The 15,289-nt window shown below is 36.4% G+C and overlaps 2 protein-coding genes across 2 annotated transcripts; both read right to left on the reverse strand.

Moving 5' to 3' along the window:
* Positions 1 to 271: 271 nt before the first annotated feature.
* On the reverse strand, positions 272 to 4,136 carry LOC137726405 (putative beta-1,3-galactosyltransferase 2). Its single transcript, XM_068465331.2, has 12 exons — positions 4,036 to 4,136; positions 3,763 to 3,896; positions 3,184 to 3,268; positions 2,557 to 2,612; positions 2,256 to 2,467; positions 2,087 to 2,150; positions 1,810 to 1,882; positions 1,601 to 1,721; positions 1,370 to 1,457; positions 1,158 to 1,283; positions 920 to 1,029; positions 272 to 817 (listed from the first exon to the last, which is right to left on the reverse strand). Exons 2-12 carry the CDS (start codon positions 3,879 to 3,881, stop codon positions 663 to 665), a joined length of 1,209 nt encoding a protein of 402 aa, XP_068321432.2. The 5' UTR covers positions 3,882 to 3,896; positions 4,036 to 4,136; the 3' UTR covers positions 272 to 662.
* A 1,745-nt stretch (positions 4,137 to 5,881) lies between these two features.
* Positions 5,882 to 8,169, reverse strand: LOC137727134 (uncharacterized). Its single transcript, XM_088693225.1, has one exon. The coding sequence runs from the start codon at positions 6,710 to 6,712 to the stop codon at positions 6,134 to 6,136; it is 579 nt and encodes a 192-aa protein (XP_088549351.1). The 5' UTR covers positions 6,713 to 8,169; the 3' UTR covers positions 5,882 to 6,133.
* Between the last annotated feature and the right edge of the window lie 7,120 nt (positions 8,170 to 15,289).

Here is a 15,289-nt window from a genome sequence, read left to right on the forward strand (position 1 = left end):
CATTATTTAGTTTTAAAATATTTGGTCTCACCCACCAAAGGGAGTTTTGAATTTTTATTGAAATGTCATTTATTTTAAAGGTATTTTCATTGCATTGTAAATTTCTTAAGATTCATGCAAGACATTTCATTCGCCGGAAATCCATCTTGGATGAAAGAAATCATTTATCGTCCTTGTAAGACCTTATGTTTACTGTTTCAACTCTCACAAAGCGGAAAGACTTGGAGTCGTCCTTTTTACTGTTTTAACAATACTACTAAACAATCATCAATGAGAGTGAAGGCAACAAATATTATAATATTGCTTTGAAAGCAAAATGCAGCAAATGCTGTTGATTTTAAAGGTTACTACTTATTAAGAAACATAGTGTCCATGGCAGAGAACTTGCAATCTATGTCCCCGCCATCAAAAGAATGGGGTGTTAAATATCTATCTCATCATCTCTTTAGTCTTTCCAGCTGCCGTTGGGCTTAATTTCACGAGCAATGATGCTTATCGCACCCCCAACAACAATGTTGTTCCCTTAAACTGGAATCATTCTATATTTTGGTATTACATACATCTATCACCAGCAATGAGCCGGAAAGAAGAACAAAACACGTCTGCATGCCTTCTTCAGGCTATCCGCACATCACTTGTGAGATTGGATGAACATCAGCCAGTTACTGAGAAAATCTTGCACTCCAAATGGCATTCTTGTCTTCACCACAGTGCTCGTGAATGCCCATCATCCTCTCAGTAGACTTACAAATCCCGCTGCATCGCCAATCAAATGAAGCAGCGCAGGTGTTGCCTGCCATTTTCTTCCACATGCAATCTGCAGCACATATTACACCATCAACTCTATATAGAATGCGCGCAAGCAGAATTTTATCTGTTTTTCTACTGCTAGATTTCATGTTATGTAATTACATATTACCTGGCGTCGTACCACAGCAGAGTCTTCTATCGTCCACCTGTTCTACGTCTAAACCAATAAACCAAGATCCCAACGAAACATCTTCATTGGCATATTTGTGCAGCACATCCCTTCAACAAGAGAAAAAAAGAAGAAAGAAATAAGAATCAAACTAAAAGGTTAAAGGCAATTTGAGAAGCAACTCTTTCCAAGCAGAGTTTTATTTAGCTCCGTAAATGGAGACAAGGTGAGAACTTACTGGTTTATTGATATGTAAGTTGCCAAATCTTTTGAGATAGCATATAACTGTCCCGTAGCATGCCGAAAATACTTGTTTCCTATCCCACCAAATTTCCAAAACTCTGGCTCATGGTATTTCACTCCCCTATTACACAATAAAAACTCCATGAAAACCATGTTCATCAATACCTGAGCATACATCCAGCTAAAATTAACAGACCAGTCGCTTACTTTCGAGCAAGGACTGGACCTGACTTCATGCAGCCAATATAGACTCGGGGTTTCAGACGGTGTCTAGATAAAATCATTCCAAGCGTTGCTGTGGTAAATGAAAGGTAAATCAACTCAACAAGATGGAAAAGGGGTTAAATCGAAATGCTGAGAAAAATAGAGTTAGCAACAGAGCCTGAGCAACTTTGGGAAAATGAACAGATATGCAAAAGAATCTTATATTTATGTTACCTAAATTTACATGGACATCATCATCAACTTTGATATAAAATTCAGCATCCCACAAGGCAAGAGCCGTCGAAAAATATGTCTTTGTTTTGCCTGATAATTCCAGGTATCCTTCAACATGGTCCTGCAAATATAATATGAATTAGAAATTGTGTAAAATGGAGTGTTACAAGGAATAATATATTTCTGATTAAAATGGACAAGAAAATCACCAGCCTCAGGAAGTCTCCATGGACGCGCTCCTCTGCTTCAACTGCTTTATCAAGAATACCACCAGCTGTCGAACTAGTTAAAATAGGAAAATCAACAAATATTCATAATTTACCAGTTCATATTCAATAGCCTGGATGTATCATTAGGAACGAGAAGAAAAATAGACATTGTATCTGTCTCAGTGCCGAAATGACTAGATATGTACATAACCATTAACCAGATTAGCTATGAATTTAGTTTTTGACAACGCTTGAAAGAAGGCATGGTAAACCTCACCTGTGACCTATAACAAACCGTATAATTATGCCCTTCTCTTCTTCAAGCTTCTTTCTATCCTCACCTGGTAAAGATTTTTACAACGAGAAACCATTAATTATAGCTAGAATAAGAAGCTCAAATATCACATTAACATCGCAACTAAATTAAACCTAAATGCATAATGCACCTTGAGGCATCCAAGTTGCACGTACTGAATCTCTTCTTTTTCGGCTATTAAAAGCTGTATTGATCCCTATAAACATCAAGTACTTTTTTTTCGAAGTTGATTGAACAGTCTTCAAGTTTCCTGAGTTAGGATATCCATTATGTACAGATTCATGAGTTGCCCTAGCAGCGGCTAATTTCATCTCCAAATCTGAAATCGTTTTATTTAGCTCCCTGCATGCATGAATAGAAATATGCTTCGTGTTTTAGTACTTCAAGACACAACAACATTTCTTGTAAGATAAAGCATCAGCAGAGCTTACTGAATCACTTGATTAGTAGCTTCCGCTGAATTGTCACTGGTTGTGTGCTTTAAAACCTTCAAAGATAGGTAAAAAGTTGAGGAAAAAATTACAACAAGAGAAGCATCATTGACCAAGGATTAATACGGTGTAGTTACAGATTCATATGAAAAAAAGAAGTGTAAATTACATAGACCTCTCCCAAAAGTTTTGTGAAACTACAGAATCCTCCCTCATATTTTGAGACATGACACTGCCCTCCAGTATCACAGTGAAACTTAATTGATCAGCTAAGAAATGATGATAAAGAATACTTCAAAGTCGATATGTCCTTGAAGAAACGAAATCCCTTCTAACTATTTCTCATGAAACGTGTCCCGTGGTGAGACTGCAAATACTTCCATTTGAAACTACAGACCAGAATTCGTTTTCCCCTTATCGAAGAAATCTACCCTCAGTCAAAGATTTGAAGTATATCCGCATGGTATGACTAATATTTGTAAGAAATTTCATAAGCTACAAAATCTCATTATTCTTTGAAGTTCGTTTGATCCATGACCAAATTCGAGCTATCAAAAGATGGCCACATTCTCAAGAACTATTTGCCACGCAAATTAAAACTAGAAAACATGTGATAAATAAACTTACCAGCTTATGATCAAACGCATCAGATTTGGAAACTATATTTTCAGCTCCAATTCTCGATGGCCTTGATTCGGGCACCATCCACAACCTGTTAAAAATTTCTTGATCATTATGACATGGATATCTTAAACCACCAATGCCAAGTTTTCTCGACATGTAACCTAAGCAAATCAAACAATGCAATTGTAGAGAACATCAACAAATAGAAATGCACACGCATTCGTCTTTGCCCATCTTTCCCGTTGATGACACAAAACGTATTAGAAACAAACTACACACTGTGCCTCAAAGAACAAAATTTTAACAAAACCAGATAAAGAAACTCAAATTTCTTAAGATATAATCAGTGAGCCCCAATTCCAAACATAGAATAATCACCCAATTAACATAAACTGGCCATCATTAACCTGTTAAACACACAGAATTTAAAATAGTTTCCTCAGATTCTTCCACAAAAAGCTAACTAATCATGGGGTTTCAAGCATTTGGTCAAAAATGCATAATGTACTCATAACAAGCACAGGAGTTAATCAAAAACTGCTAATTTACAGCAAACAGTAAAACCCCATCTGAGAAATTTACCTGTTGGTAAATAAAACTCCAGCACAGAAGCTGCAGAAGCAAAGCAAAAGAGCCCAGTTCCTTGATATCACATTCCTCACTATTACCTCTCCTCCCCATCCTCTGCTCTTCACAGACATTTCCTTCCGGCAATGCTAAAAACACACACACACACACACAATCAAAAAATTTAGAAACAAACAACAAATTTCAGGGAAATTCGAAAATAATCCAAACCCAGAAATAAAATTGAAAAAATAAAAGCTCTTTGAAAATTTGGAAGGTGAAAGCTACCTGCTTGAGACACTTTTGGACACACACACGCTCTCTCTTTTCCTCTGTAAGAGACGAGATGTGCAGTGAGAAAGACCCACCAACTGCCCTCTTTAATATGCCAAATTACTGAAACGTCCTCATTCATTCTCCATGTAAATAAACTGCAAACAGCTTCATGTTGTTTGACCAAAAAGTCTTTGTTTTCAATGGTACGTCAAACCCAGGGAATATGAAAAATGGTAATTTATTTAATAAATTGCAGTAAATTACATTGATTATGGTTTAATTATTCATGAACCAGCCAAATGCATGCGTGCAAATTCATGTTGTCGGTTTCAGTTCATTCGGTTTCCATATTGTGTCATCAGATTCAAGACTGTTTCATGTCTGAGTAACTTAATAACTCACATGTATGTGTTTGAGTAACTTAAGGTAAACTTAGTATGTGTACCGATAGGATTCGGATTTCCTGCTCCTTTTTTTTTCTTTTTTTTAGTGTTGATTTCCCGCTTTTTATTTCAGTTTGGTTTTAGGAATTCAAATTTTCTCTGGCTCTTGCAGTTAGGAGTTGATGGATCGAGAGATTTGGACTGTTCAAGAGAGTGAGAGAGAGATTCAAACCCTATGGGTGGGCTAATCAGGGCCGAAGGATATAAAATGAGGGTTTGAATCTCCAAATCCATCGGTTGTTCGATACAGAGACTCAAAGACCTCGATTCCTCTTTGTATATTTACTCAATTTTAAAGAAGAGACTAACAATGCGATCTAGTAAAATTGCATTCTTTGGCCGCTTAACCCAACCCGTCACCTCTAATATCATTGCATAAAAAAATATTCAACTAGCTTCCATAATATAGAAGTAGCAGTGCGTTTGCTTCGTAAGCAAAAGGTCGCTAGTTCAATCCTCACTCAGAGCTAGTTTCATATTTGTTCTCTCTTAATTTTTAAGAGATCATGACACATTGGTGCATATTGAGGACTTGGGATCCAACGATGCTCCTCCCTTGATCAAAAAGGCAACCCAACTCGAAAAGTTTGCAAGATTTTTGTGGGAATTTGAGTGGTTAGAAAACCTGCAAGCACGAATGAAAGGTGAAAACTCAATAGTGCTATTGTTGCATTTGTATTCTAGTAGAGGAGTAGCCAATCATTTATTGGAGCTGGTTGCATATACTCAGGGATCTCTTAATCAAATTGTGGTATCTTTACCACCTCAAGTGGAACTCTCATAAACTCTTTACCACTTCACTGTTTAACGCACTTGTCGTGCTAATAATTTGAAATATTACGCACACAACATGAAATGAAAGAAAGTTCATAAAAAATCCGACTTTGAGATAGTCATCTTAGCGGAGATCATCTCTGAGAGATACCAAAAAACTAGAATCAGTACAACAAGGTGGAGCAAGGTGAATCGACTCTTGAATTTTTTTTACATACTTTGGTGTCCCTCATTCGAATAAACAGTTCGGAATAGATTTATTTTTACTGCGCATGCAAAAGATAATACGAAAACTTGAACATTTTCTACTAAATCAATTTTAGTGTCATTTTCGTCGCACCGTAGAAAAAAGGTATGAAATTTCTTTCGAAAAACTCAATTCAAGTTAACATCGATGATCGTTCACCGGTTTTTGCTGATTTCTAACCAAATTATGAACAATCGCATTGCTCCTAATTATTTTGAAGCTATACTTAAGATTTTTATTCAATTTTTTCACCATTTTAAAGAAGGATAACTTGTGATTTTGGCCCACAGCTATCATTCATTATTTTTCTTTTATAAAAAATAAAAAAAAATGGTTTAAAGAATTACTCAGGGAGGTCAACAAATGCAAAATTAAAATTTAAGAAGCATCAAGATTTTCTAATTCCTTGTTTACTTGACTAGTAGTGACCACCATACAAAATCTCAGAGGCTGTCAAATGGTTCTTAATTCCGTTTTTTTCACTCGAAGCACCTCTGATTTTCTCTTAGCCACAAGACTCTCCACCTAGTTCCACTTCCATACAAAAGAAATGAGCACTTGAAATATAGAACGACTTACCTAAGCCGGTTAACTAACATTTCTAAACATTGACGTTATATTAATTGGACGGACTTGTTCCAAATAATTACTCTAAAAAACCAGTTTTAGTCAAAATGGCATTCCTTACTTTGCTGAGGTCTCTTCCTTTGAGTGTTCTTCCAATCCCTTCGCACACAGAGAATGATGAAATCTGGCTTCTTGCAAGCTTTCTGGCAACCCATTCATGTGGAGGAACCATGCCATCATCATCGCCACCATCATCATTATCACCACCATCACCATTATCATTACCATCACCATCGCCATCACCATTGACACCATGCACATCACCATCATCATGGTGATGAACCCAAGAACCGATCTTCGCACTCTTGCCATAAATTTTTGACCAATCAGGGATTGCCACAGGAGCAGATTTTTGGACTTCATGGACAGCTGGAGGATTACTATTGGCGCTTGGGATTGTTCTTAGAGCAGTAGGGAGGCGCCATGCAGATGCAGAGGAGGACGAAGGCGAAGAAGAAAAAGAAGCAGCAGCAGTAACAGGTGAGTTATTATTATGAGACTTCACAAAACTCCACACATCTTCTTCTTCAAAATCTTCATTATTTCTTCCCCCACCAAAACCACTGGGTTTGCTCATCATACCACTCCAATCTGTCATTGGTGGGTTGCTCTGAAAAACATCCAAAAGTTGAAGTTAAGTGCTTTTAGAAACAACCAACCAAAGAGAGATAGAGAGAGAAATGACTGAGAGCAAAAATGAACACTTACTTTCTGTATAATTAAGGAGAATTATTCACAGTTGGTTGTCACTTGGCATTGGTAAGAGACAAAACCTTTATTTTTATTTATTTCTTGGGATGCAAAAATCAGAAAGGTACAAGAGAGAATAATATCAGGAATCTACGTATCAATACCAGAAATTAAAATAAGGATAATACATGTCTATCATCCTTGTAGAAATTTCATAATTATATATGTTCAATTTGTTAATTTTTATTTGAGGATAATGCTTATAAAAAGTCAAAATGTATAAAAGATAAATAGACGTTTTATTATGAACTCTTTTGATTTATTTAATACATGTTGATGATTAAACAATTTTAGATTTAAATTATTTTTTACTGAGATAATTTCAAGTAAAAATTAAGAAATTAAACGATTTTCTATGTTAAAAAGAAAATGCCTACATTATAAAATATCAAATAGAGATAGCACCAAAAACCTAACGAGGACAAAGGAGAAGCAGTGATTGTGAAAACCCTTTTCAAGTTTTCCCCTGATGGCCTTTTTCTAACAGGATTCGGATCCCCTCCTGATCTTTAAAAATTGAGTCTGCTGAGCGGGCAATCGTGATCTTTAAAATTTGATTCAACGACTACAAATATAAGATTCTTTAAAAATTATAATAATTGTAGCCGTTTGATCAAATTTTAAAGACCAGGATCGTCTGCTCAGCTGCTCGGCAGACTCAATTTTGCCAGGAAAGGATCCGGATCCTTTCTAACAAACTTCCAAAAGAAAGATCACAGATTTCAAGGACCCTGCAGTACACAGAGGAAGAAGACAAAAGACAACAAGAACGATATAATACTAACAATAATAATAAAGAATGGCATGGTAGTTGCTAGCGAGCTATCATTGATCAGATACTGCTACTGTGATTTCAGAAACGAAAGGAAAAATAAACCAAAAGAAAATGATGAGAATCTCAGTTCTTTGATAACTTGCCTGAAAATGGTCAGTGTGGAGGTTGATTTATCAGAAAAAACCAGAAGCCCAAGGAAAGGAGTGGCCAGAAGTAGATAAAAGATGGAACTTCGGGTGGATTGCGAAACAGGGGAGGTGTATTTAGCAAACCCAGAAACCAGATCATGATAATATCAGAAGCATTTTTTACCATCCATGCGAGAAAAGAGTCAGTGCTGCATGCTGAAGAGACTTTACCTCTCACACACATATATTTCTATGTATGCAAATACATAAAATAAAATAAAAAAGTTGGATTATTAAATATGTATTTATGGTGATGGGAAGGGTGGAGAAGACGGATTGGTCTGCACCAAAAAACTTGTCACTGATTTCCGTAAAAACCTTATCCTCTCAACTCACTCACTCACTAACTACAACTCAGCTCATCATCCGGCGTTACAACGAAGGAAAAAGGCTCGCTCATTAGTGGCTGCGAGGGAAAGTGTGAAGCAACTTTTACAAGGAGGTTGTCTAGTAGTTGGTGCTTTTTTAATTAACAAGTTGTTATTGATTAGGGTTAATTTCAGGACGAAATTATTTGTAGAATAATTCTTATAACAGTATAACATTCATTTTTTTATTTTAGTTTAGCCACGCTGATCCTACTTGAGAGCTGAGAGATGTTCAAGTAAAACAACCGTATAAAAAATAAGAAAAATTTGGATAATACTGCTAGAATGCGTTATTCGTAAGAAACCTGTCAAAACTAAACGATGAATATATACACTTAATGGAAAAGGCCCTTATCACGTAGCCCTAGCAAGAAAAATCATCTCGTAACAAGCACTAAAGCATTTGGTTGACTGTGACTTCTACTTTTTTAAGTCTCTTTCTTACTCTTCTTTCGATGCGTTCAGAGTTTTAGGATTATTTAAAAAGAAAACTAATGAAAAAATTTTAAAAATTCTGAGTTTTAACAAAAATAATAATATAAAGGATAAAGTGAATAATATAAAAATATAATTTTTCGTTAAAATGAACAGTATCGTAAGTTTTTTGTTAAAATTCTCTTATTTCAAATGCAAACAGCTAGAGAGAGAGAGAGAGAGAGAGAGAGAGAGAGAGAGAGAGAGAGGGAGCAAATAAAGGCACTGTAGGTGCTGCCAATGTGAAGGGTCTTCTCAAACTCAGTAAGATCTGTTGGACACTGACCGAAGAGGAGGCCATCTGTGGCTGTGGATCTAATTGACCCACATCTGTGGCTGTGGATCAGGATCCTCTCCTGATCTTTGTATAGGGATTCTCATGATCAATAAATATGGATTATTGGATGAAAATCGAACGGGTATAATTATTATAACTTTATAGGGACTTCCTGTTTGTAGCTGTTAGATTTTCATCCAACGACCCACATTTCTTGATTATGAGGATCCCCATACAAAGCTCAGGAGAGGATCCTGATCCGGTCAATTAACGTTCTCATTCGGTGTTTGCAGTCACATCCTTCATCCGTATGTGCACATCTGACTTTGCTATTTTACCCTCGGTTATGCTAACTTAACTAGCTAGGAGAGGAAATCTTTGGTTGCTGATGAGGAGACAACACAAACCAACAAACACAAAGTTGTTTCTCTTCATGCTTTGTAGTTTTGCCAAGCTACCCCAAGTTTAAACTTCTGTGTAAAATCCAAGAAGTAACAACTTATTTTTATAAGAAAAGTTTCATGTAACAGACGTTACCTTTGCTCACACTTTGAGTTTGAGTTTATCATGTATTTTAAATTTGTCACAGTGCGTGAATTGAACCACTATCATCTTTGCATGTAAATTTTTCTCATTTTTCAATTTTTAGAACTCTCGTTATTTCTCATTATGTTCATAAGTTATTGCGATCTCATGTCTTCTTGGCTAATCCAAATCATTAGTTTGCTTGCAAGTTTACCAAAGAATGAATCTTTGTTTGTTTTGTCAGATTTGGATTCCATCCAGATCCAAATTGTGGGGATCCTAGGGATCCTCACATCCTAATCGTTTATTGTACATCGTGTGACTAAAAATTAGTTTGAATTTTTTATTTAAAATTAAGCACAAATAGTACCTAATGAAAATTGACTGCACGATACACGATAAATGACCACAATGTAAGGATCCTTAAGATCTCCACAAAGAGGATCCTCATCCTGTTTTGTCGTCCTACAAATACGAAAAGAACTTGTATGAAATATTTACATACGTTATTATTATAGCATTCCGATGTAATATTCTAACATCTTACCTAATGGTGACAGTATGCATGCAAGTCTCTATCTTCGTATACAGAATCCTTGGTTCCCATGGATACCAGCAACCATTAGATAATTTGATAATAATTAACTCAATCTGCATGTTGATGCACGTCAAAACTATGCTACAGTACTAATCGAACTCATAGTGTATATATAGTATGCCTAATTCAGTAGAGAAGATTTTTTGCAGTATTGGGAACCTGATAATACGCATAACCGAATTGCTTCACTTCTGGCTCTTCTAGAAGTAGAAGCAGTTCTAGGGAATGTAACCTTATCCTCTCCTCAAACTGAAGCCTTCTAGCCTTCTAGCCTTCTAGTGGAAAGTGAATTAGAAAGTCTGCCTGCCTTGAGTGATATGACTCACCATGTTAGTAGAAAACTTGCTCAAAACATTTGAATGCAGTATGTTGTATGAGAAATGTTAAGGAGACTTCCTAAAATGTTGGACTTTTTATAAGCTTTAGGTACGTTTATGTTTTTAACATAATATTTTATAGTGTTGGCATGAATCTACGTTGAAGCTTCTTGAGAATGATGTGCAATTAACTTGTTTTTGTTCAAGATTATTATTTTTAATTCCATCATAAGATATTGGAAAGTTAAAGTATTTAAGGGTAATAAAAAAGGTCCATTACCATTATTTTTTAGTGATGAACAAACATAAAAGTATAATTAATTAATTATGAAACATGTCGATTGATGAAATTATTAACTTTTCATTGGGTGATAGTCGTCCTAATAAGTTTTTCTTTAATATAAAGTTCAAGTTTTTCTTGATTCTTTCGTACGATTGTAAAGCTATTATTCCATGTTCCCAAATGATCAAACATAATCTATCAAAATAAGGATTAAAATATCATTAAGCTTCTTGATCTGCTGAATTGCCTAGAATAGATGAAAGTCTAATGTATCATTAAGTTTATACACCTAATTAACTATCTTTGATCACGTGATGAATAAATGTATAAACTCGGTGACACAACAAAACCTCTTGTATAGTAAATCACGTACAATGCATGACAATATAACTAGTGGTGCACGAGCTGAAGTCATATATTGCTTTGCTTACTAGGATTTCAATTTCAAGAGTAGAATCCCGTACATGGAATCCAAGTAAGAAGCATTTTGTGGAGAAAATCGACTTATCAGAGCTTTCTCTAATGATTGAAGAACGAACTCAACTCCCACCATCCAAAGAGGATCTGCTTGATTTGAAAGTACTTATAGAATAAACACACTCAGATTCTTGACCTGTTTATTCTCCATCTGTTTCCTTTTGAGGAAGAAAAATGTGAAAGTGGGAAATAAAGCACCCACTGAATATTGCATGCGTTCTAAATTCAGTCTCAATATTAGTCCATCACCAGTCCGTGTATATACCCAACAGGATTCTATTCGTATCCTTTCGGTGAGGATCCTGGGAATTCGTAAATCGTGTCCGTTCATCGTATATCTGTTTGGACCCGAAATAATATTGTTGGGTCGAGTATAGGGTTGTGCTCGGCCCAAAGTTGTGTCAAATACTATGGGCTGCCTGATTGATTCTGGGCCATTTAGTAGGGATGGTCGAGTCCTATCATAAGAAGAAGTAGTCCAGATAAACAAAGAGGGTCGAGGAAGTCCTGGTGCAACTAGGATTCTCGACTAGCGATGAATAAAGCCCCGAAGGGGGGTGAGTTTAAAGTCCTAATGGGAGTATGGTTGTTCGAAGTAAAGTTGGAACGGGGCCAAGACTCCCAATCCAGATAAGGGTTTAATTCGGTCTCAAGGAGTGAGTGCTATAAATACAAGAAATCATGCAACAAAGAAGGACCTTCAATTCAACATACAATTGCCCTGCACAAAACCTCTCAAACACCTTGAGATTTTTTCCCTTTTCTTTTTCCGCCAACACACCTTCAGTTTGGACAAACAACATTGTGGAGGCAACCGGTGAACACCTTCAGTTTGGATAAACAACACTGCGTTGAGGCCGAATGGTCACCTATCCAAGTCTCGACCGAGGAGGGTTTTCGAATCCTTATTGGCAGGGGTCATCTTACCAGCCTTCGCGGCGAAGTAAGGTGTTACAAGTTACGACATTCGGCGTATCAGACGCCGAGTGATTTTATGATTGGATATTCACAAGTGAGTTTCAGAGTTCGGCATTCTGACGGCCGAACCACGTTCACCATCAAGACATACATCACCTTTGAATATTTGTGTCCGTATAGTTTGGTGTCGATTCGACGTGCTTATACTCTTACGAATATAATCACGGTGACTGAATCGAGCACCGACGACTTGTGAACTTCGCATACCTAGTAGTCTTGTCTTCAGGCTTAAGAATCCGAAGGCCGAGATTCGTTCCTTCCTCGGCCGCAGTCGCAAGATAAAAAAGTCAGCAACGCGTTCAGCGCAACACCAACAAATTTTACTCATCGGCCGAGCTCGACCGACGAGTTGACATGCCCCGCATTCAACCGAATGACGTAGTTAGCTTATTAGTTACTCGGCTTACGCGCCACGTAGGCTTTGTAATTTTTAGGGTCAACAATATCGTACGGTCAGTTTTTATCAAGTAATATTTATGTTTAATTTTAAATAAAAATATTTAAAATAATTTTTAACCGCATGATGTATGATAAACGGACAAAATTAAAAGATTCTCGTAATCCTCACAAAGAGGATCTGGGTTCTGTATATACAGTCAAGTCATAAGACTTAATTTTCACAAGGTTGGTCGCTTCAATGCTTGAAAGTCATGAAAGCAAATTTGATGGTCAATAAGAGCAACTCCACCGTTGCAAAGGCCCCCTAGGGCAAGTCACTATTGAATAGTCTCTAATGAACAGTAACTGACTTAATGAACAGTAGCTACCTTTTGCATCTCCATCCCTATACTGAATAGCTATGGCAATAGACAATAAAATATTAGTATTTTTTATTTTATAAAATAATTACTTGTGAGATTTCTTTTACTTTGACCGGTTCCCTCACCTAGCCCTCTCTCTCATTTCCCTTACACTTTTTTTTTTCTCTCTCTCTCTATCTACTACCCCTCATTTCTGAAATCTCTCTTACTCTCTCTTTAATCTCTCGACACTCTCATTCTCTTTCTCCAGCTCCGAGAGCTATCATCCTTCCTCTTTTTCGAAATCAAAGCAAATCAAACTAACAAACTCTGAAATCTCAATCCCATGGATGAGAGGAACTCGAATATATCCTTGCATGCATCATCAGAGCACCATTTGGGTGATCCATCATTGAAGTCGAGAGCTTCAAGGTTCCATTGCTCAAACCCAGGTGAGGTTATTGCCCTACTTCAATTGCTTGAGTTATTCTTTGGTTTTTTTATGTGTTTCGAGTTGAAACCCTTGGGTTTAGTCTCTGCCATTTGTCTGTGGGTGTATCATCACCCTCGATGACAAACTCCTGTGATAGCCGTTGAGTTTGAAACCTGTTAGGTTTTACATTTTTTTATTAATTTTTATTAATTTTATATTGTGGTTGACGTCGCTCTGACGTCAGCGTTGCATCACCCCTTCTTGCACTGAAGCCTGCATGGGTTGGAGTTGATCGCCCCAACGATTTGCTCCTATGCAATCCACGATCCATCGGGCTAAAGGCCCCGCTGGACTTGCTCTAAGAAAAAGTTTAATTGTTTTCCCAACTTAGGGCTTTTTTGTTAGGAAAACTAATGAAAAGAGCTTGAACACTTTGAATTTTAATCAAAATGACAAAAATGTGTTGTAAGTGAATGGTACCACGAGTGACCTTTTAGAGTAAAAATATCATTTTCGTTAAAAGTGAACAGTACTGGGAGTGTTTCTTTTAAACTCCCTTTTTTATGCCCTATGAAGCAGGCCTGTCAAACAAGGACAAAGATCTCAGCCGGATCTCCCCCACCAAATCCTAAGGATCCGGAGATCCAGATCCTTGAAATTTGATTCAATGGTTATAATTATTATCACTTTTAGAAGTGTTCCCTTGTTTGTAGTCATGGTATCAATTTTCAATAGTTCGAATCTCCGAATCCTTAGGATTTGATAGGGTGAGATCTGGCTAGGATCTCTATCTGTCAAACGATATCTTATTAACGGATGATCTGATAACGACCCAACTCGTTAACGGGTGATCCGATAACGCCCTACTCATTAACATGTTGATCTGAAATCTGTTATTTTCATATCAAATTAATAGGTCGTGCAAAAAATTGTCATACCTACTATGAAGTATGAATATTAGTAAGTGCCACTCGCAATTTATGTGAATTTTTTTTTTTTTTTTTAACAAGCGATATTACCTACACTAAGGGGGAGTAGGCTAAGCTTCCCAATGGGCTAACAATAATGTGGTTTAAATTCGCCTTTGCGTGATAATCGAACTCAAGATCTCTCACTTACAAATGAAGATGAATATTATTAGACTGTAGTACTAAATAGTAAATAGCTTGCCATTAACGAGATTTAAACCTAAGGTCCTAGTCATATCTCGTTACAAATCAAGTATTTTTTGTATGTGAAATATCAATGTGATTAAAGTAAAAATCTCAAAAATTTCTTTATAAATTAGTTATATTATTAAAGTAACTTTAACGAAAAGCTCCCGGTACTGTTCACTTTAACGAAAAACCACATTTTTACACTAAAAGGTCAATTCTGGTACTATTCACTTTACCCTTTATTTTGTCATTATCGTTAAAACTCAAAGTTTTCAAACTTTTTTCATTAGCTTTTCTTATTAAAAAAGCTCGATTGATGCATCTCCAAAAAGTGTTCGCAAATTCCACTTTGCTACTGGAATCATCTTTTACCTAGTGTGATCTCTGAATCATATTTTATTGTCTGTGTTACAGTTTACCTCACGTGGTTAAGTCCATCAAATTTCTCACCTAAGATGTTAACGTGGAGTTTGGATCATCGCTGGATCCTCTTTGTGAAGATTCTGGGAATTTCGAGAATCCGTGAATCTTGTCCGTTCATCGTACATTATGTGATCAAAAATCATTTTAAATATTTTTATTTAAAAATAAACATAAATAGTACTTGACAAAAACTGACCGCACGATATGCGATGAACAGACACGATTCACATATTCTCAAAATCTTCCCCAAAAGAATCTGAAGAGGATCCTGTTTGGTTAATGTGGCATGTGAAGGGCCCATTGATTTGATTATATGTATGCCACATAGGTGATACACGTGTAGACAAATAAATAGAGAAAAAAAGAGCCACGTAACGCATCAACTAACGAAATCATAATTTAGGGAGAAAAA

This window comes from Pyrus communis, chromosome 5 (assembly GCF_041283825.1).
Source record: "Pyrus communis isolate YQ-2024b chromosome 5, ASM4128382v1, whole genome shotgun sequence".
NCBI classification, from domain to species: domain Eukaryota; kingdom Viridiplantae; phylum Streptophyta; class Magnoliopsida; order Rosales; family Rosaceae; genus Pyrus; species Pyrus communis.